This window comes from Phoca vitulina, unplaced genomic scaffold, assembly GCF_004348235.1.
Source record: "Phoca vitulina isolate PV1807 unplaced genomic scaffold, GSC_HSeal_1.0 scaffold49, whole genome shotgun sequence".
NCBI lineage: Eukaryota > Metazoa > Chordata > Mammalia > Carnivora > Phocidae > Phoca > Phoca vitulina.
Window position 1 is genome coordinate 362,299 of NW_022589752.1, and position 23,734 is coordinate 386,032.

At 37.4% G+C, this 23,734-nt stretch overlaps 1 protein-coding gene across 6 annotated transcripts in view; it reads right to left on the reverse strand.

Moving 5' to 3' along the window:
- ABCC9 (ATP binding cassette subfamily C member 9) overlaps positions 1-23,734 on the reverse strand; it is a 137,286-nt gene that overhangs the window by 22,978 nt on the left and 90,574 nt on the right. For all 6 annotated transcript variants that reach the window (XM_032432708.1, XM_032432710.1, XM_032432709.1 and 3 more), the window contains 7 exons: positions 21,657-21,753; positions 19,083-19,312; positions 18,279-18,427; positions 17,995-18,064; positions 15,772-15,929; positions 11,605-11,697; positions 7,050-7,152 (listed from right to left, as the gene is read on the reverse strand). In XM_032432708.1, the coding sequence (XP_032288599.1) occupies positions 7,050-7,152; positions 11,605-11,697; positions 15,772-15,929; positions 17,995-18,064; positions 18,279-18,427; positions 19,083-19,312; positions 21,657-21,753 (900 nt within the window). The remainder of the gene's footprint in view (positions 1-7,049; positions 7,153-11,604; positions 11,698-15,771; positions 15,930-17,994; positions 18,065-18,278; positions 18,428-19,082; positions 19,313-21,656; positions 21,754-23,734) is intronic.

Here is a 23,734-nt window from a genome sequence, read left to right on the forward strand (position 1 = left end):
AAACAGTATGGAGGTTCCTCAAAAAGTTGAAAATAGAGCTACCATACGACCCAGCAATTGCACTACTGGGTATTTACCCCAAAGATACAAATGTAGGGATCCGAGGGGGTATGTGCACCCCAATGTTTATAGGAGCAATGTCCACAATAGCCAAACTGTGGAAAGAGCCAAGATGTCCATCGACAGATGAATGGATAAAGAAGATGTGGTATATATATACAATGGAATATTATGCAGCCATCAAAAGGAATGAGATCTTGCCATTTGCAACGACGTGGATGGAACTGGAGGGTGTTATGCTGAGCGAAATAAGTCAATCAGAGAAAGACATGTATCATATGACCTCACTGATATGAGGAATTCTTAATCTCAGGAAACAAACTGAGGGTTGTTGGAGTGGTGGGGGGTGGGAGGGATGGGGTGGCTGGATGATAGACATTGGGGAGGGTATGTGCTATGGTGAGCGCTATGAATTGTGAAAGACTGTTGAATCACAGATCTGTACCTCTGAAACAAATAATGCAATGTATGTTAAGGAAAAAAAAAAAAGAAGATAGAAGGGGAAGAATGAAGGGGGGGAAATCGGAGGGGGAGATGAACCATGAGAGACGATGGACTCTGAGAAACAAACTGAGGGTTCTAGAGGGGAGCGGGGTGGGAGGATGGGTTAGTCTGGTGATGGGTATTAAAGAGGGCACATTCTGCATGGAGCACTGGGTGTCATGCACAAACAATGAATCATGGAACATGACATCAAAAACTAATGATGTGATGTATGGTGATTAACATAACAATAAAAAATTAAAAAAAAACTACTTGAAAGGTTCTCAGTATGATCATTAGACACTGTTATTTTAATTATTAGTCCAGTATATAAAATATGCTGAAATGTGTATATAAAGATAATATATATATACATATATATTTTAATTTAATTTCAAGTTAGTTAATATACAGTGCAGCACTGGTTTCAGGAGCAGAATGCAGTGATTCATCACCCACATACAATACTCAGTGCTCATCCTAACAAGTGCCCTCTTTAATACCCATCACCCATTTCGTCCACCCCTCCACCACCCACCCCCCCTCCAGCAACTCTCATTTTGTTCTCTATATTTAAGAGTCTCTTATGGTTTGCTTCCCTCTCTGTTTTTATCTTATTTTTTTGTTTTATTTTTTATTAAAGATAATGTATAGAGATAAATGTTTTTGACATCTCAGAAATAAGACATACCTTCTTGAAGTACATTTATAGCACATTTTCCAGGGGATGAACCCATTTTCAAAATCTATAGTCTACTAAATTCAAATAGACATGAGAGTTTAAAAGCCAATGTCTACAGTTTAGTAGCTATAACAAAGTTATTTTATTTATTATAAAAAATATTCTTGGGCGCCTGGGTGGCTCAGTTGGTTAAGCGACTGCCTTCGGCTCAGGTCATGATCCTGGAGTCCCGGGATCGAGTCCCGCATCGGGCTCCCTGCTCGGCAGGGAGTCTGCTTCTCCCTCTGACCCTCCCCCCTCTCATGTGCTCTCTCTGTCTCATTCTCTCTCTCTCAAATAAATAAATAAAATCTTTAAAAAAAAAAAAAAAATATTCTTCATCATTTTTTATTTTATTTATTTATTATTTTTTTAAGATTTTATTTATTTATTTGACAGAGAAAGACACAGCGAGAGAGGGAACACAAGCAGGGGGAGTGGGAGAGGGAGAAGCAGGCTTTCCCGCTGAACAGGGAGCCCCATGCAGGGCTCAATTCCAGGACCCTGGGATCACAGCCTGAGCCGAAGGCAGACACTTAACGACTGAGCCACCCAGGCGCCCCCTTCATCATTTTTTTTTAGAAAATGCTATTCTTCTCGTCTTTTAATTATACAAATAGATATTTTCAGCTCACTCCTGGATTATTACCACTGCTCAAAAATCTTTTTTCTAAAAAAAACACAAAACTTTTTTGTAATGAATTTGGAATGTTTTGGAGGCCTTGATCTGCATAAGAAAGGAAGCTCCTTTGTGCACCATTTTTATCAAGAAGCCTCATAGCAAAATCACTAAATTCCATTAACTTCCCTTCAAATTGTACAAGAATATAGATGTTTGGAACTGATAGATAGTAAGAGCTTGTGTTAGCTCCCTATTTTCACTTCCTTTACCATTTTTTAAAGGATTTTATTTATTTATTTGTCACAGAGACAGAGAGAGAAAGAGAGTGCACACACAAGCTGGGGGAGCAATAGGCAGAGGGGGAAGTAGACTCCCCACTGTGCAAGGAGCCCGAAGCGGGACTCAATCCCAGGACCCCGGGATCATGACCTGAGCTGAAGGCAGTCGTTTAACCGACTGAGCCACCCAGGCATCCCTCACTTCCTTCACCATCAAACTAAAGTTTAATGAATTACAAAGTGATTCTATAGTTATATCTTTTTTATTTTCTCTGCAAATATGCCAACAACAAAATGGTTTCAAGGCAATAAATTAAGAAAGGAGAAGCAGCTCGTCTGAATAACCCACACAAAGGAGAAAAAGTACTTAGGGATCACTAGCAGCATTCATTCTACTGCTTAGTCCTTACACATCCTAACCAATCAATTCAACGAAAACACACCTGTGGTCAAAACGATACAATGGAATGAGAGATTCAATTTAGGAAACAGAAGCTACTGCATATGGGAATTGCCAGTTCTCAAAGAGGGCTCCATGTCTGGACATTGTATCTGTATAGTGATGAATTATAACTTCCATCGAGTTTGTGAATTCAACACTCCCCCCAGGGAGAAGCTTTTGATTTCCAAGTCAAAAGAGAGGCCTCTTCTCAGATTTCTAGTGATTCAAGGACATGTATCCATCTATAGAATTATAGTGAAAACTGTAATTTTCTATAAAACAGACTTGCAAATAGTTAACAGTAACACAATCTCTTTCCTCACGTAGCTCTCGGAAGTACCAGTCTATGGTACCACTGAGTATCTGGGAGCATATATCAGGGCCTCCCAATGACAAGGTCAGGGCACACCTGTCTGTGGTGGAGTTATGAACACACAAAAAAGCTCTGTGCTGTTTCATAAAATCAACTCTCGTGCAAGCTCACCCTGAAGGCTATTTTCACTTGAGCCTGTTGATTCTAAAGACTTTTTTTTTTGGCTTCCTGATGTGAATTTTCTTTTATCCTTTCACCACACAGCAAGACAAAGCCTTGGAAAGACAGCCTTTAGATAGAGTTACACAATTTTTGCAAATGGAAACACCGATGCCAAAGAACTGGAACTGTTTAGTGCAGAGGGCTGAGGAGAAAACGCCATGCTGAACAAAAGAGCGTAAGCAGCATTCAAAGGTTAGGCTGCAGCGACGCGCTGCACGTGACTGTGGTCCACTCACTTGGCACCCAGAGGAAAAACACTCCCCTCTCTGCCAAAGCAAGCCAGGTGGTCACAGCCTAGCTCCTTTCCCACCAGCCAAATTATTTTATTCTTTTAGACTCTTGTCCTTTTTTGATGTGAGTGTATTGTGACCTTTATTTTTTTTCCTAATTTGGAGTGAATATGAAGTGACTATGGTGGGTAGGGCTATGTCTTCCATAGGGAAAGCTCTTTACTAAGAGAAAGGGAATAACTTGTGATTGTCTTACCTCTTTCTTAACTTGACCAGGAAAAGAAATGAGAGCCATATATTTAAAATAAATTAGAAAATAAACAAAAATTGGATGGGGCTCATGGATCTTCCAGAATCCCACAAGAGGTGTTTTTCTCTGGTTCTTTTTCCTTCCTTCTCCTTGAGATTTTCTGTCCGGGGAATTCAGTGGAAGCGAAAAATAGGCACAGAAAGCTATGATACGTTTTCTCCTCTTTCTCTTCATGAAGGTGATGAGTCCATGAATTAGAGTTGGTGAAATCCCCAGATCTGCCTTAGGAAATCCTGCTTGCTTCTTCTGATTTATGCCCAATGCCTCAACCTTCCTTGTACCATTTTAGTTGTGTTTCTGCTCTGGAAACTCTAAGAATATTTGTTATAAGCAAATATTTTTGCTAACTGAGGAATACGGCAAAGAATAGAGAAAGGAGAGGTTGTGTTGATACTGTGGGTAAGTAAGATCAATGCGGACTCACTGGACCAAACAGAAGTTTTCATTACTTATTTTTCTAACGACTTACAAGGCAGAATATGTCCAGCTGTGGGGGTCAGAGAACAGTTCACACCCTAGTCTCCAAGGTCCTGTATCTCAACATTCATGTTCCTGACACAAGATCCATTTATTTCAAACTGAAATTGTGTCTCCAGTGATGTGGACGTGTCCACAGGATCACAGTAGTGAGGAGGTCATTTATATGTGTACAATTGGGAGAAAGGTTATTTCCTCATAGGAGTTATTGAGTTAACTTATTCAATACTCTTACTGTAGTATATGTTCTTGAATTACACACTTATATTCGAATAAAGACTCCTATATTCACACATTCTAAATAATATCCTGGTTCTAATGAACACTCTCAAAATACTCAGAAGAAAGAAAGAGAGTGAATCTGACTAGTTTTAAGTTGGATCACTGGGATTGTCTAGAGGGGTGTGTGTGTGTGTGTGTGTGTGTGTGTGTATGCATACCCTCATAAACTTACTGACACACACGATTAGGCAAAGGAGACAAATCATACACATATAAGACTTCGGACCTTGATTTCTGTCAGCAGAGATGCCTGGAATTTTGCAATAAATCAACAAGTTCCTTACCAAAACTTACCTTTACCCATCAGAAACAGAAGCAAAATATTCCTTTTTTTTTTTTTTTTTTTTTTTGGTATTGGTTTTTAAGGGAGAGCTCTGGTAATGAGACTAGACAGGAATTCTTGGAAGGATCATAATACACAGCAAACAAACACAAGACACACTAACAAATGTATTATCAAGGAACAGAATGGATGGCAGAACCTGCCCTTTCTGTTTCAAACATCAGTATTTTCTTTAGGTCTCTACAGCTGGAACTAGAACGTTTTCACTTTTGGGTTGGTCCGCCGCCTTTTCACATGGGGGTTAAAGTAATGAGCTGTGAGTCAAACTGAACCAAGCCGTTCTGAATCTGGCCACTCTTCCTCTCTAATTTCTCCTGACCTCCCCTTTCTTGGCAGTCTGAAGGCTCTAATATCTTGTCTTTTGGCTACGAGAGCAGAACATATGGTTTGCTTGAAGATTCTTGTTAAACACTTGTCCATTAACCTGACAGTAGGAAGTGCTAAAGAGCAGTAACAGGAGTCAAGTCAGACATTCACCTCAAGTCCAAAGCAAACACACTTGCTCCCTAAAAAAACCTGCTTGATGTCCAAGTTAAGAAAAATCAAATAACAAATGTAACCACTGACATTTTCTCTTATGATTGGGGGACATTCTTTCACTAAGCTACTGCGTGATTAATTCTGTTTTTCAGATATGATTGGGTTTTTTTTTCTTCCTTAGAGAAAACAAATTTAAACAAACAAATAGAAGCTTAAAACAAGGAATTAGGGTCTGGATAGGATCTAGGAATAATGTCTTAGTTTTGTTATAAATCCCAAGCAATACTTCATCTGCCTTTATGCTATCTACAGGTAATTCAGGAGACATTTTGCCCTGCCCCCACAGCTACCTGGAAGAAATTTCTTATCAACAGCCAATGCTTCTATGTAAAATTTGCAAAATATAATTGTGTTATGTCACTGAATAATTTCTACATTATAACTAATATAGTGGAAGAGGATCTCTGTAAACCAGTGGGAAATCATGACAAGTAAAGCTCACAGAATCCATATCCACCTGTATCCATCCATCAACAACTCAGCTTATAACTTGGGCTCCTTCATTTCCATCTCATCAAATTCCTTTTACTATCTGCCTTCTTTGGTCTGTTGAGTTTTGAAAGCCTGAATATACTAGGGATGTTTAATTAGTAGATGTGATATCCTTATAATAGTACAGATAAACTTCCTTTTCCTTTTGACAAATGGATAGATAATTATTTTATTTTTTATTTTATGTTTTTAAAGATTTTATTTATTTATTTGATGGAGAGAGAGTGAGGGGGGGTGAGGAGGGGAGGCAGAGGGACAAGGAGAAACAGACTCCCCGCTGAGCAGAGAGCTTGATGCAGGGCTCCATTCCAGGACCCCAAGATCATGACCTGAGCTGAAGGTAGGTGCTTAACTGACTGAGCCACCCAGGCTCCCTGATAGATAATTATTTTTTTAAAAAAGATTACAGACAACTCATCATTACCACCAAAGTAGCTTATTTATAGTGCAGATTATGTAGACAGGTCTGCAAACTACATTTCCTTCCTTCCCGGAACTTGTGTCCCATCCGTCTCCTGGTTCATACTCCAGCTGGTTGGCTTATGAACCACTTACCACAGCAGGTGCTGTTTCCATTCACTTATTTATTCATCCATTCATTCAAAAGACATTTGTTGAGTGCACCTGCGAATCAGTGAACTAGGGGACTTATATTATTATTTTTCATCCTAATAACACCATGAAGTACATATTCTTATTCCTATTTTACAGATGAGGAACAGACTCAAATCAATTAACTTGCTAGATCAAGTCTGTATGATGCCAAAGCATCCTCCTTTATAAGGGACAGAAGAAGGCAACAGATGATTAATTGCATTTTTTTATGTTTTGTGCTAACGTGATCCTCCACTGGCTTAAAACATAGAAAGTCACCAGCTCTTCCAGGCCTGTCCTGCTCAGTGAAGGAAACGAGTACATCTGTTCACTTGTCAAATTTGCTCTTTTGAAAAAAAATTAAGTTATACAAACATTTGCCATTCCATTAACTTACGTAATCTAGAGACTAATGAACACAAAATGAATTTTTGCTTTTTGGGGTATTTGTCTTGTCATTAGCTAAAACATTATGACAAATTTCACCTGTAACATAAACAAACCTGAGCTATTTTAAAGTCTGGAAAAAGTGAAGTTAGTGTGAATCTCGGTGCAAGACTAATTTTTACAACTGTCTCCCTCTTTGCATCAGCCTTTGCATCAGTTTAGTTTCCATTTCGAAATCATGAAATGAACGTACCGTTCTGACCTCCAGCCATCTGTTGGCTGCTGAGAGAAATAAGTAGGCAATGTTGTTTGTGTCCGTCAGTTCCAGCATACGTTGCTTAAATCTGGTTTCATGCCTGGAGAGAACAAAAATATTATCATGCTAGCCACACAACAGGAAAAATAATAAGAAACAGTCACACTTACTACTACACTATTTACTCAACACAGTGACAAACGGATGGGATGGAATGACTAGTAAATGGACTCCTACTTCAAAATAAAGGCCAGCTGCTACTGCTTTGCTGCACGCTTATTGGAGAGGGTGTGGTCCGGGGTTTCTTCCTTTCTCAGACCCCTGCTATGAAAAGGAAGCTTTCTGATGACAAATTCCTATTAAGGATCGCTTCATAAATTTCCACATAATTTTGTGGCCACAAAAACAAGGCATGGCCTATGTTGCAAGGGCCTTACAAAAACCAGAGTAAGTTGTACAGAAATGCAATATGCTCTACCTACATTTTATTGCACTTTTTACTTTTCCAAATAACATAGTTAGAGGTGGGTGGGAGGTGCTGGATGAGGACCAGGGAAGACAGGAAATGATGCATGTGTTACAGGCAAATATATACTTTTAAATGTCTCCTTCTGCCGGTGTTTCTGGGAACCAAAGAAGGAAATTGAGTGGAAAGAAGTAGAGGATGGGGGTCCTTGGAGGCGGCAGATGTTCTCGTTCGATGAGAAATCTTATGCTCAAGGTTCTAAAATATTTATAAGGATGGTCACTGCACGAAAGGAACCCTCAGTCTATGGTACTTACAGGATTTTATGACAAATACAGTTTAGATATCGATCCCTGGCTAAATTAAGTTCATTCTTGGAAATCAACATCATCAGACCCATTACCCATTCTGGGTAATCCATGTTATAAATGAAACTTCTAATAAGAATCTTATCCATCTAAACATGTGAGCTACTTTCTCACAGAACTTATGCTCCATGGTGATAAATCTTTCTAAATAACAAAAATAGTCTCTTTTCGTTTTTCAGTTATTTTCCCTGAATAACAGAAACAATGGAAAACTGGATAATATAATCAAAATAACTGGTTGGAAGGTTGGAAGAAATGCCAAATCAAAATGTGGTCTATTCACTCTCCGTGGCTGTGACTGTTCTTATATGGACCACTTGTCTGTGCGTTACATTCCTAAGGAATAGCCAAGTTTCATTTGACAGCCCAGCAGTGATTCCCATTTGATAAAAGACTGCCCCAAGTGTCACCAAATCTTCAAATCAATTTGCAAAACCTTATATTAAACCATCACTATGTCAAATGCACGAAGAAGTCCTGGGTGGGGCGTTCACTTGGCCCATGAAGCCATCCATACAGGCCAATATAAAGCAGATACTTGGTATCTGTCCAATCCATCTGATCATTCCAATATGCCAAACCAGATAAATCAGATAACTGAGTCAGACAACATCTGATCTACAATAATCAAAGGATTTGGCAATCGGAGCCAAATAATTACCTCACTTTGAGTTATGAGTTTGCAGACTTGACCTAAATGCCATGTACAGGAGAACCTACACTGAAGAGCAACACACTCGAGTGGGGCTGAGCAGTCCCGGGAACATGGCTACCTTGTCCTGGGATGGCCCCTTTAGAGATGAAGAGAGTGAATAAGAAAAGGGAGGATGGCCCACAGGACTAGAGGATTTTCTGTAATAGTGGATATTTTCTGTAATAGTGTAATAGTGGTAATGAGATAATATCCACGTAAGGAACCACCTTTCTGTATTTGCAGTGTAAGGGAGATTTTCAGCCATTCATTCAGAAACATGTAGCAAGCACCAACTCTACACGAGACTATATATATATGTATATATATATACAATACGTAACCTCTGCCCTTGAGGAGCCCAGTCTTTAGGGAAGGAGGTAAACATGGTGTTAACAAGCAAGGACCATGAAACACAGAAGCTGGTTTTAATGGCCCTGTGCACAAAATGCTACTTGAATATAAAGGAAGGGGGTGATTTGCACACGGAATGAGGTGGAGGATGGGGAGAGAAGGAGGATTAAGCAAAGTTTCACCGAGGACGGGGAGGATGATCCGAGTGAGGTTTTAAAGGATGAGCTGAATTCTTCAGGTGAACAAGGGAGGACAAAGCATTAGAAGCAGTAGGAACAACATGAGCAAAGGCACAGAAATGAGAAAACTCATCACGTTCAGGGGCTCAGGACAAGGTTCTCTCCCTAGAGGACAGTGGTAATGGGGAGATCGGAGGTGGGGCCCATTGGACAAAAGCCACTGGACCACATTTGGGATAAACATCAAACACTTTATTCTGACAAAGTGCTTTGTCTGGGATGCTTCTTACTCTTCATTTAGTTTTGGGATATTGTTTCAGATGCACTCTTAAAGAGTTTGTAAATGGAATTGGCAATGGTCTGAAGCAGCAGCGAGAGGGGAGGGGTGGAAATGCAGTGAACATTCTTTCTGTGTGTTTCTATTTGGCAAGAAACCTTCTGTTTTCCTAATGGAAACTTTGACACACTCAGTCTGTATCTTTTCATCCACATCCAGCTCATCTTCTGAACATTCTTAGACCTTTATTCTGTTGGACCAAAAAAAAAATAGGAAAGGTCACTGAAATCTCAGTCTAATTTAACTGTGATACTTTCGTGGTAAACTACTTGAGGGAGTTCACTGCCACATGTGAGTACACCACGAACCCTGAATGCAGGGGAGGAAAAGCAGCCTAATCAGTAAATACTAACTTTCCAAAAGAGCTGAAGACTCTGGGGACTCTGGGTAGCCTGAAAGAAAGGAAGAAATGGATGGAAAGAACATGTTTGATTCTTGACCAAAAGCACCAAACATAAAGACTCTAGAATTTTATTCATGACAGCAGGACTGTCCCACATTTTAAAACTTCCTTTGGTTTAAAAATGCTGATATTTATGGTACTTAATATTTACTTTAGAAATGAATGTTGGAAGATGTAAATCTGAATGAATATGACACAGATACTTCTCCATAAAAAGTTGGGTTGTCTTTTGTTTCTTCCAATCATAATTCAAGCCTTGAAGATTTAACACATAGTATTTTGTTCTTCTTACAACTACCTAGACTTTTCCTCATGTAAAATTAGGAATAGTCATGCTAAATTCTGTCCATGTGTCTAGCGAAGAAGGTAAAAGAAAACCCTAAACATTGACTTGTGGTCAAGTTCCTCTGTCATTCTAAATTATTATTTCCTTCAAGACGATTTACCTGATTCTAGTCCTCATCACTCTTAGAAAATAACCTCACCTTGTTCAGGGAGAAAACAGAGCAGAGGCTGTTATATGTTGAACTCATTAACATCCTTCTGTTCCATCGACCAGCTTGCCTGAATCCAGTCACTTCTTGCCCCCCACCTGTCATGTTATCCTATCTATTTTCTTTGTGGTATTTATCTGGGATGGAAGTGGAAGGCCATGTCTTTGTAATCTTTAAATATCCACATCAAGAGTAGTACCTATCATATGTTCAATACTCAAATAGATTAACTTGAAAGGACTTATTTGCTGAAAAATGTAATATTTAATATGATAGACTTATGAGTACCACTGGTCATTGCTGGCTTCTATCAGGATACAAATTTGGTCTTAATATTATCATTCAATATCAATAAATAGCTTTGCCATCTCCAATAAGAGGCACTCTCATGGGAAAACACATCACTGCAGAAAGTGTGAATCTTCATGATGAAGTCTATGTAGATTTATGTAGAAATTCTGTGATACATATTGTGGGTGGTTATATCTCTATATTCTACTTTTTGACTCAAGTTTATATATATAATAATATAAATATTTCTTAGGTTAGAAAAAGCTCTAATTGAAATCACTACATATTTGCATTTAGGGTTCCAAGAAGACATATTTTAAGATGTCAATTTTCAAGATTAAATGAAATATTCATTGGTGCCACCTTCTCTTCTGAGTTTACTTGAACAGGGAAAATAGGGGCCAGATAATTTTCTGCGTGTTAAGCAAATGCTCTTGATCAAAAGCTTGGGTTCTTACTGTTAACCAGTAATAACTGAAGAAAACTGATTAAATTCTAAAATAACTTGATATAGTAGTTTTTATTTTATTTTATTTTTAGTAGTGTTTCTTTTATTATTATTATTAATATACTTATTTTAATTTGTTTATTGGGTGCTTCTTTGCTAATCACCGTGGTTAGTGCTTCCCATGCATTTGTCAATTAGCCCAATGACCTTAAGAAGCAAAGTTGATTTCTCCATTTCACAGATAAGGAAACTGAGGCTAGGGAATTGACAAGCCTGGTCTATATTACACAGCTAGTATCTTCCCAATATGGTGTTTCATTCTTTCTTTATTCTTGTTAAAATTTCAGAGGATTAGACTAACTCCGAACATTTATTGCCATATTTTTCTCTCTTCTAGTTTAGAACACTGCCATGCCCACACAGTGGGCATCCAAAGAATGGTAGCAATTATCAGTTATTTGCAGATAGATTTGTTGATGATGTAATTGCTTAATCAGCAAAATGAAAATATGTTTGTTTACCTAAATGCCCGAATGGTAGTGAGTCCTTCAGCTGTTTCTGAGAAGTGGCAAAGCAGAGGGAGCTGGGTACTATCATCAAGTTCCTGGAGATCCCTAGAACAGAGAGAAGTACAAAATTAACTTCATATGCCTTCAGGTTCAGAGGCTACTCTGTTCATCCTAAATTAGGGTTTTTACTTGTCATTGCAACTAATTTCTTCTAGAACCCAGTTAACAAAAACCTCAAACAGCTTATAATCTGAAGAGGAAGAGAAAGATGAGTACATAACGAATTTTGGTCCAGGCCAAATATACACTGTATTGTAAAAAAACTACTTGCTTTGTATAACAACTATAGTAAACTGCTATGGGGACACAAAGGAATGGATATTTAACTCATACCTAGGAGATGGATAATATTTTTTTTTTGAGTAGGTGGAATTTAGGCCAAATGTTAAGCTTTGAGGAGGGCTTCAATAAAACAGACAAGAAGAAGTGCATTCCAGCTATGAGAACAAGAGCAAACACCGCAGACTAAAGAACCTGGCAGGTTCAGTCTGGCTGGTGCCAAGAATCCTTTGCGAGCGCCGAAGTGGGGAATGGCTGTATAAAGGAGAGGTGGGACTAGGTGGTGGAGGATCCTGGGTGGCTTGGAAAAAATCACTGAAGACTAGAAATAAAATGATCAGGCTATGCTTAAGCAACATGACTTGGGAGGCTATAAAGGATGAAAAAGAGTAAGTAAGTTAAGATAGTCTACATCAGAGATTTTTTTAAAGCTCTGAATTACTGGGATGCTAGTGAGATTTAAAACAAGGGAAGGATTGTGAGATAGTCTTCCAAAAGTAGGCTTCTAAACTGCAACAATCAATGAATTGTAGCAGGGTGAGTAAGAGAGAAGAGTCAAATATGGCTTTGCTGTTTCTAGCTTAGCAGTCTTGACAAATGACCATATTATTTACCAGGATGGGGGCCACAGAATAAAGGAATTTGAAGAAAAAGACAATGAGTTTGCCCTTGGCCACATGAGTTTGAATCCTTGCCTCCATGCTTCATAGAACTTTTTTTCATAGGTCCTCCAAGAAACTACATATATACGATATCCAGTGAATGTTTGGTGGACAAACCCCTGAATCATCCTTTTGATAAAGATGCACACTACTGATGAATACATTTCCTTAAACCACATAAGCCTGCATTTCTAGAAGATAGGCAAGAGTTATACCATATGTTTCAAAACATCCCTCTTTTTTCTTTTCAGTCTTTTTTTTCTGCCATTTTTTTAGGTTTTTGGGGTTGAGGATTTAGAGTTGCAGCATCAACATTCACCTTCAGAGTCAACTGAATTATACTGTTACATAATCTTCAACAATTAACTTGGGCCATTCTGGGTGGCCTGTGTAGTGCCACAAACAAATGCAAATCTCTTTTGAGTTTCTACAATGGGTTTGTCCACTTTAGAAACTGCAGATGAGGAGACAGAAAGAAAGAGGGAAGGGAAAGAAAGAGGGGAGGAGGAAAATGAATATGAAGGAATGTGAGTAGTTTGCTACTTTAAACATAAAATTAAGTGGCTATTTGTCAATTTGACACAAGTATCAGGTGGTCACTACATTTGAGGTTTGTAATGAAGGGAAAAAATTAGGAAGGAGAAGCCTTTGTTTATAGGACTATACTTTGTGAAACCAAAAAGGTGAGTGTATAGCTTGACCTTGTATTCTTTTTTTTTTTTTTAAAGATTTTATTTATTTGACAGAAAGAGCACAAGCAGAGGGAGCAGCACGCAGAGGCAGAGGGAGAAGCAGGCTTCCCACTGAGCAGGGAGCCCGATGCGGGACTCGATTCCCAGGACCCCGGGATCATGACCTGAGCTGAAGGCAGACGCTTAACCAACTGAGCCACCCAGGCGTCCCATTGACCTTGTATTCTTATAAGTAGGAAACACTTCCTTACATAGCTAACCACACATTAGGTCTTTGATTTCAGAGATTCCAAATTCAATGGCATTTCCTGTCTCCCACTTTCATTCCTTTGGGTGTTTACAAAACGTCTGTTAAGTTGCCTGAGCTTTTCAATATGAGTGAGTCCTGCAGAGCCTCAGCATCTAGAAAGGTTTTTGTTCTTTTTTAAAGATTATTTATTTATTTACTTGACACAGAGAGAGAGCACAAATAGGCAGAGCTGCAGGCAGAGGGAAAAGGAGAAGCAGACTCCCTGCTGAGCAGGGAGCCCTATGCGGAGCTCGATCCCAGGACCCTGGGATTATGACCTGAGCCGAAGGCAGATGCTTAACCGACTGAGCCACCCAGGTGCCCCTAGAAAGGTTTTTTTGTCTGTGAAATTTAATGTAATGTGGTCATATTTGCTCACTTTCAAAAAATTTCAAGTAAGAATGGTTGATAATCCATTATCAGTGTTAATTCTTCAAAAGTGATCATCTCCTCCATGTGGTGCCTGGGTGGCGCAGTCGGTTAAGCATCTGACGCTTGGTTTCAGCTCAGGTCCTGATCTCAGGGTCCCAAGATCGAGCCTCACATGGGGCTCTGCACTCAGCGCAGAGTTGGCTTGAGATTCTCTCTCCCTCTGCCCCTTCCACTCATTCTCTCTCTAAAATAAATAAATAAATCTCTTTTAAAAAGGATCATCTTCGTATTTTAGTCACTACCAATGCTAATAACAGATTGTTCTTTCTTATAATGAACAAAATTCACAATTCCTATTATTTATTTATTTATTTATTTGATTATTTGCAATTCCAATTTATAACGGACTAGGAATATCTGCCTGGCCCTTGCACTCAATTTGTATTGCAAAGGGGCAAAAATAGGCCCAAATTGGTACATGACTGAAGTAAGACATGACTGTAATATTTAATGGTAACAAGACAAGGATAGATTTAGAAACAACAGAAATGAATTAACTGAACATCTTGCCCCTCCAGCAAGCAGCATTAGCAATAGTACCAGAAGAAATGAAAGAGTGAACTCATGACTAACTTCTTCCTTTTGGTCTGAATTTGCTACAAGAAAAATGGATGAGGTTGGGAATGAAAAAACATTCTAGATTTAGTACAGATCTCTAACATTTGAAGGACCTTAAATCATAGCTGAAATGGAGAAACAACCATATTTTTTTAAATTAAAAAATGTTATATGATATATTGAGAGGATCCCAACTACAGTCTTGGCTTTTCTTGTTACCTTCCCCAATTTTTCATCATCTTCCTTGCACTCAAGTCCTATTAAGTATTCTCATTTTACTGAATAAACTCAGTATTTACCTTCTTATTCCAGCACTTAATCCACATACAAGGATTACCATATCTATGTTTTATTTTCCCCAGAGATTAAGTTTCTTGAGAATAGGGTCTTGTCAGGTGGATCTCTTCAGCTGCCACATGGCTTACACAATTATTTTCAACACAGAATGCTTACTGAGTGTTTGTTGCAATAAGATGATTATTGCAATGATATAAAATTCACTGTAATATATATAGAAAGCCTTCAAAGCTAAACTGGAAATTTTAAAACAACTGTACTACATTTCATTTAACTACAGTACATCTAGCAAATGATAAATCTTATGTTAATAGAAGAATGTAAGATTCATGGCTTCTTTTATTTATTTTTGGCTGGGTACTCAAGTACGTGTTAAATGATCCAATCTGGAAAGTTCCAATCTCTTGGAGTTACAGCTCTTCTATCAGACATTTCAAGATTATCTACTTTCCTAGTCATCACTCTGGCTTATCTTTTTAACCTTTTTAAATTCTCCTAGATTTTTACAGAAGGCATTTTAGCATTTTACAATATTTTATCTTTTCTCCCCATTTGTGGAATAGAACAATATGAAGTCACTTACCCTTTGGAACTGTGTTTGGTTTTACAAGTTTTCTGTCAATGTCATGTTCAGAAAAAGGACAACAGAATGAAAAATTTGGCATAGTTTGTGGACTCAAAACTCAACATGTTAATCCACATGTTAATATATGTCCAGGGCTTAAACAGCCAATTACAGAAACAATTATAATAGATCTCCAAATGAAATATAATACAGGTTTTATCATGTTAAAAATAGGTTGCATTTCCAAATTCTGTACCTAATCTTGAAAAACACTACAGCAAATCTGAATCACAGCAAATCAAACATATAGGCTTTTGAAAATGAATAGAACTTTGTTTTACTTACTTAGAAGCCACTCGAAAGTATTTCTGGATAAAATAAAAGGCGACCCCGAGAGGCACAAGAGCAACCAGGAACACAGGGGTGGCATAAGAAATCATGCCAATGGCGGACAGGCAGAGCAGTGTTGAGCGAGTTAGAGATTCCAAAGTTGGAGGGATGTGCTATTAAGAAGGTAGTTTGAAAGGAAAATATTTTAGCTCAAAGAAAATATTCATTACAATGGAATAAAATATTCACTTTATATTAATGTTAAGTTATATAATTAGTTACAAAAGTAGTATATGAACATTTTCATTGTAAGCAAGTCTTCACTCCTTCAACTTCATTCACTTCCCTTAGTTCAGTATTTTTACCCATCTATCTACCTATCTACTTATCATTGGTCAGTCTGTCGGTCTGTTTATCTTGGGGATTTTATGGAAATGGTACTATACTATAAATCTTATTTGTCCATGTGTTCTTGATTTATTTTACTTAACAAGATAGACTATAAACCTTCCCATGTTACCATATACAAATCTCTCTCTCTTTTTAATGGATATTATTAAAAACATAGCATATTATTAAAAACATAGTTAGCTATTCCTCTTCTGTAAGACATTTACATTAATTTTCTGTATCTTGCTTGCTCATATTTTTGACTGGATTATTTATCTTCCTTGTTGATTTTTAGATGCTCTTTATAGATTATGGATGTTTTCCTCTTGCTTTACATATGTTGCCAGATTTTCTCCCAGTTAATCTATTACATTTTAAATTTGTCTTTGATGCTTTTAGCTCAAAAGAAGTTTAAGATTTTATATAGTCATTTCCTTTGGCTTTTTTCTTTATTCAGAGTTTTGTGTCTTACTTAATTCCCACCCCAAAATTCTAAAACTACTCTCCCACATTTTATTTTATAGTTTTATGTTTTTATATGGCTATCTTTATTCCATATGTATTTGCTTTGTATTTTATGGATAGCTAATTGTCCCAACATCCTTTATTGAAAAAAATAATCCTTTTTTTAACTGATTCCAGATACCACACTTATCCTGTGTTAAATCCCTCCATATGCTGGTGTTTCTGAGTTCTCCATTTTTTTCTTTTGATCTGCTTGTTTTCTGTGATCACCAGAGTATTTTATTTTTATAATGGTTTCTGGATATCTGATAGGGGAATTCTCCATATATCCAGGATTTTGGGATTTCTAGGATTGTTGGATCTCTTTTCTTCTTATTAGGTTTCTCTCTATTTTTGTTTTTGTTATTATTATGAATAGAATTTATTTTTCACTTAATTTTTTAATTGGTGTAGAGAAAGTTATTGAATTTTATATCATATACAGTATGCAGATACTTTTCTGAACTTTCTAGCTGGTTTTTATTGTACTAATTGACTTGGATTCTCTAGGCGGCAATCATATCATCTTCCAAATAAGGACTGTTTTGTCTCTTCTTTTCCATATGTATTCCTTATGAAGTGTTTTAGATGCAGTGTGACTAACCACCAAAGAAAACATCAAATTTTTCAGTATACTTTTTAGTCAGCTGCATGCATCAAGCATTCTTTTCCTAAACTGAGGGTAATTTAGGTATTCTGAAGGTAACTCTGAAAAGTCAGAAAAGATAAGTGCTGGATTTGATGGATTCTTTTGTCCATTATCTTAAGGGGTCTGTTCTTGGAGTGATCCAATTTTAGAGTTTGAGGACTTTAATTGTAGGACAAACTTCTAGAAGGGCAGAGGGATCTAAAACTAAACTGGGCATCCTTGGAATATTCTCTAAAATATCACACCATCTGAAACTTTTCTTATTAAAGAGCCAGTCTAGTTGAAGTAAAGGACATCTAAGACAGCTTGGCATTCCATCCTTTGCTTCTGGGAGACACCCTGCATCAATACTAAACTTTTAAGAATTTTGCTGTGAATGGAGAGACAACATTGATCAAAATGATTCCTTTTTATAATAAAAAAATTAAATGTCAGTTTATTCTTTACCATTTCCCTTTATTTCATGCTCATTCTCTAAGTATCCTCTTCTACATGCACAAATTATTTCAAATTAAGGTTTTCCTTTAAGTTTTTATTCTATAAATCTGTTATGAATATAATATTGATAAGTGTGCCTATAGGCTTTAAGTTTTAGACATCCTCTATTGTTAACAGGAATCATGTTTTATCTTAAATGTTATCTAGTTTATACTGAAAAAATTGTTTCTGAACTTGGAAGTAACTCAGGCACTCACCTGATCAATGATATTTGTATCAGCTGAGAAGCGATTGAGAATCAGTCCCAGGGGGGTGGTATCAAAGAATCTAGGAAATAAACAGATTGGAATGTATGATAACAGTAAACTGTCTGGAACCTGAGCACTGCTAATGGACATCTTAGAGTCGGGAAAATGAGAAGGTTCCTATTTATTTGCTCAAAGACCAAATACACTCTCTAAAATTTCACATTTCACTTAAATTTAAAGATGTATGTTTTTATGATTTTGTGTAGGGGAATAAGAAATGATTACATTTTTACCTTATTGGTCCAAGAATTATCTTATTGAGGAGGTTGTGGTGAAGGTTTTTGGCAGCTGTGAGGCCCATCCATTCTACAGTGAGAGATGTAACAAGGCAGAGAAAAATACCTGCTCCACAAAGTATGCTAAATCCAGCCACATAGTAGGTCTAAAAAGCAACCGACACCAAAAAACCCACATATGACATTATCAGTTTTTTCTTACTAGAACACAAAATATCGAAGTCAGACAATATTTTCAACTTCATTATCTTGTATCAATTTAGACAGTTGAAGGAGTGCAGTTTTTGGAGACTAAAGACAGTACCCCCACCATGTCCCTCCTTGTTTCCTTCACTCTCTTCCAAGGTTTGCCTAAAGGCAGATGAAGCATTAAAGTCTGTTTTCAGGTTGAAATATTCTTGGCTTTCTACACTGTAGAGCTCATCCTTCCTATCCCCAATCTCAGATTAACCAGCTAATACATTGGCATCAGTAGTTAAAATCAATACCATTAAAACAATAACACAAAAGTCCCGTGTATATGTTATACACACACACACATCATGTGCATATACGTCTCTTGAATCCAAATCCAAACATTATCTTTAAATGTTTCTTATGATAAGTTTTAAAACACAAAAGTGATCCTAATAGATTCCATTTTGACATGTCATTCCATTTCAGGTCCTATTTTAATTAACTTACTGAATCATTACAAAAGTCCTATGACATTTGGGCTATTAATATCAAACTAAACAAAAGAGTATCATGTTAATCTCAACATTTATTTCCTTGATGATTTAAAAACAGAATTCACTATACCTGATCAGCTTTTCCAGAATTGCTTATACTGTACTCCGAAGTCCATGTGGCTAGCCAGTAGTCTATGGCCACAATGACTGAATGTTTCAAAAGCTTAGAGAAAATCATCAGGAAGAGCAAGAAGAATCCTCCAGAAGTAAGGTACCGCCAGCAGGTTTTCCATGGCATTTTAGTCCTGAGCCTCATTACAGTGGACATATTATCATCCTCATCTTCCTCCTCTTCTTCCTCTGCATGTAAAATATTAGTTTAAGCTTTCCTCATCAACAAGTAGATAAAATTCATATTATCTCACAAAAAAGCATATAAAAATCTCCCTCAGATTTATAGAAATACAAGTGTTAGTCTTAGAAATTTTAAATGCTTTTAGCCAGGAAAAACCTCATTTAAAAAATTGGTGAAAAATGAATGAATGAATGAATGAATGAGCAAAACAATAAGCAACATCTATGTCTGGATGAGATAATTTGCCAATTTATTACACATCAAATTGACAGGAAGTATAGACTAGAAGTTTACAAAGTTATCAAAAGAACTGTGTTGCCAATAAAACCACAGGTCTGGCCTTTAGACACTTACAATTTTTTGAACTCTAAATTTTTATATTTGTAAAACTTCACCAGAAGGAAATAGACTCTGAAGTTTGTGGATTGCCCAAGAAGGCATAATCTATGCTCTCTATGGTCCATTTTAGATGTGGTCATGGAGGAGCATGAGCAAGAAGAAACCTTCCAGACAGCAAAAGCAGAGGACAGAGGACAAGAGTCAGGGAGTTCCTCTCAGATGTTTAAACCATCTGGAAACTCCAAGATGGTTATCCTAAGAACATACTCTATAATGAAGATGGAATTTCAGCATTTCGTCACCGGCAAAATTTGATTATTTGTGTGGTCTGGTGAATGTTGTGCATTTCCCATCCTTTCCTTTTCCAAAGACCATTTTCATTGCAGTTATCCTGTTACATACTCCACTACTCTATATTGAGTAGGTTGTGGGTAGCAAAGATAGATAACTTTGGTTTACAGGTTATCAGACCACAGAGATCTAAATATGGACACTATGGGAAGAATGAGCATCACCAAAGATCCTAGTATTTCGAACTGGATGCAGCAAATGAACAGGTCTCAGATAATATGTCCTTTGGTAAGTGTGGGGTCAATGTGTGAGGACAGGATTAGAAATCTGCATGGTGAAAGTGCTAGACACTTGCAGACTATTAGCTGTCTCCCCAACATCCATTCTCTGTTTCCATATTAATTGAAATTTCAACTGGTCTATGGCTGCCCAGCTAAATACAAGATTTCATCCTTTTCCCAGTACCTAATCTGTCCATGTATTGAAGTAGCCAATGGTAAGGAGTTAGGAACAATATGTGCAACTACTTCCCTTCTTCCCTTCCTGGTGGCTAGAAACAGACGTACTGACCAGGACCAGGAATAACAACCTAGTAGGAAATACATAGCATATCGTGCTCTTTAATATGCATTACATCATTTTATTCTGTAAGAAAATAGTACTACCTTATTTTATGCCCGAGAGAATGGATTAACACAACAAGCCCAGGGTAGAGTATCCAGCCATATACAAACCACTGGAACACTGGAGAGAGTAACTGGGCATGACTCCACTTTTAGAGTGCATTAGAAATAACTGGTTTTAAATTCTAGAAACTGATGTCTGTTTATAGCACCAGACATTTTTAAAAATATTTTTAAATCTAAGGAATTGAAGTGCAAAATCTATTCATTCATTTGTTCATTCATTCACTCTCTCAATGAGTATTTATTGAAATACTGAATACTTATCTGAAATATAAAGGTAGCATATTTTGGTATTCTTTGCCTTGAAATTACAATTTTCTCTCTTTCTTAATTGGCTTGTAGAAATGCAGTCTTAAGCAAAAACTGTATAAGAAACATGAAGTATAGTGCATTTACCCTATGGACTTAAATGAGATTCATCTTACAAACTTCTTGGCAACAAATGTCAAGGCAATGTAATTATTTCATTTTATTCCTCTATTTTCCAGGAAATCTTTTTTTCTCTACTGTACCTTATTAGATCCAGAAAACTGAAACATAACAAATGGCTTTCGTGGAATTCTCTTATTCTTTGTTGCTGTATTGTCATGAAAATTCCCTGAGGACTTACTGAATGATTCAAGTATAAATATTTCAAAACAGTATTTTCTTCATATTCCCCATTTATTGCTTATTTCTGAAGGACTGACATTTTATTAATAACTTGATTTGGTCATTCTACTAGACTTTCCAATTTATATGAACAAGGGTCTAGATTTATTTACGAAACAGGGCCTTTTCCTCTCAGCCCTCTCTCTCGCACAGCACAAATACACTAAGACACACTTAGAAACCGCTCACGATGCCTGTTGATGGATTACATACACCTTTTCTTTGCTCCTATTCTTTTCATTTTCAGTATTACATATTTGGCTTAGCTCTTTTCTCCCTGCAAAGTGGCTTTTTATTCTTCACAGACATACTTGTGCATCAGTAGCCAAGGTAAAGCAGTCACGTCCCACTTGAATGTTTCAGATATAAGAAAAAGATCTACCTTCATCTTCATCCTCCATTTGGGCTTTGGCCTCTCTCGAATACATGGCTCTTCGGAGGGTTTTCCTCTCCAAAGTTGTTTGGTCAGCTTCCATATCCTGCAGTAAACACCATGATATCATCATTCAAGGAGCTCACAGCCCTAGGAAGGTTTTGACTTACCCATCAGTGACTCACACATATCAATCGTTAGTTATCTATACCAGTCTTGAGCTCTCTGCTCTCTCTAGAGATCAACAACTCCTGTTGTAAGAGTAATTGTGAGGCAACGTCTGAGGTTTGTAAGGCTTCAGAGCTCCGAAGTGTTGGGCAGTAAGAAGCCAGGGCAAGTAGCAACAACACAGTGGCGCCAACCCCAGGAGCAGGGACACCTCCTCCAGTCTTAAAACATAATTCTCCCACTGCTACTTATTTTATCTTGACATCACTTTCAGATACTCCTTGTAATTCTCTAACTAAAGATTTAACCATGTTAATAAATAATTTCCTTCAACAATGCATGCAGTTCTAGACTGGGTAGAGCTCCATCACTCATCCCCTCTTATTATAAATTACTAAATCAGAGTGAGTTTCCTTAGCATCTCACTAGGGTAGCTGCACAAAAGAAATGGACTTCAATAGGCAGTGAAGGAAGGTAGGTAATTTTGAAGCAAATGAAAAATGAGGGTACTTAGGTGCCTAGCAGCTTAAGAGAAAGCCCTAAGAGGGGGAAATATGCAGAAGGAGAAGGGAAACGTGCCCCAAACAATCTGTAAACTTGTCAGGGTTGTGCACTCAAGACAGGGAGCGGGATTTCATTTTCTCCATTCCTCTGCTTCCAATACCCTAGTTCCCTTGGCTTCAGAACTGGAGTGGTAGTATCAGTTCTGACACATTGTGGGTTAAATCTGCTGCTGCAGGACAGTTTGGGAAACTAACCATAGCCTTGTTTCTATGGGGAAATGCATTCTGAGTTCCAAACAACTGACCCACAAACTTTTGGAATCCATGGTAAATTGAGAGCTTTCTGTATATGCTTTCTCTCTCTCTCTCTCTCTCTCTCACACACACACACACATCACTGTTTGACTGTTATATCAATAAACAAATAAACCCTTAGTGATCAGTCTCTAGGTAGTGATCGTGTTGTTGTTGTTTCGTTTTGGCCTTATACAACATGTGTGATTTAGGAGATTTGCTAGAAGGCTCTATTTCTTCCAGATTCTTGGTTTAAAAAGAATGAAAACTAAAGTGTCTCTTGAATAACATTTTTTTCAGAGACAATTTCATATCAGCTTTTAATTTTGTCTAATGATATGAAAACTAAAGCTCGTATGTAAAATTAAATACAAAATTAGGGTGCCTGGGTGGCTCAGTCGTTAAGCGTATGCCTTCGGCTCAGGTCATGATCCCAGGGTCCTGGGATCGAGTCCCACATCGGGCTCCCTGCTCGGCGGGAAGCCTGCTTCTCCCTCTCCCACTCCCCCTGCTTGTGTTCCTGCTCTCGCTATCTCTCTCTCTGTCAAATAAATAAATAAAATCTTTAAAAAAAAAAAATTAAATACAAAATTAAAGCTGACTCGATCCTTTGCATTTAGGGTAATAAAATGAAATGACCCTGCACATTGGAAAGCAGCAGATTTGGTTCTTGTTCAACTCTCCCTGCTATGTGAGCAAAAGATGGAACATCTCAGATACTTAAAAAAATCTTTATTCATTTTTCTTACAAGTAAATGCTCATATTAAGCTCATTACAGGTTAAATATTTTAAATTACATGGATATTTGGCTTAAGTAAATGTGAATTTTGTTTCATTTATCTAATAAGTATTTCTTGAATGCCTGTTACAGATCGGATCAAGGTGAGGGTTGGGGCAGGAGATATCAAATGATGTTAGTTTATTTTGCTTAAAAACATCAGGAAGATAAAGGTGTCATCCAAGCTAGAATTTTTAATAATATTTAAATCAGCTCAAAGTGTTATCTCCTCTTCCTTCTTGTAGTTTTCATTGCTATCCTTGCAACATATTCTTTTGTTGACACCTTAGTCCTCAAACTGACAGTTGTGTCTAAAGCCCAGTGACAGGATGTTTTGTTTCAC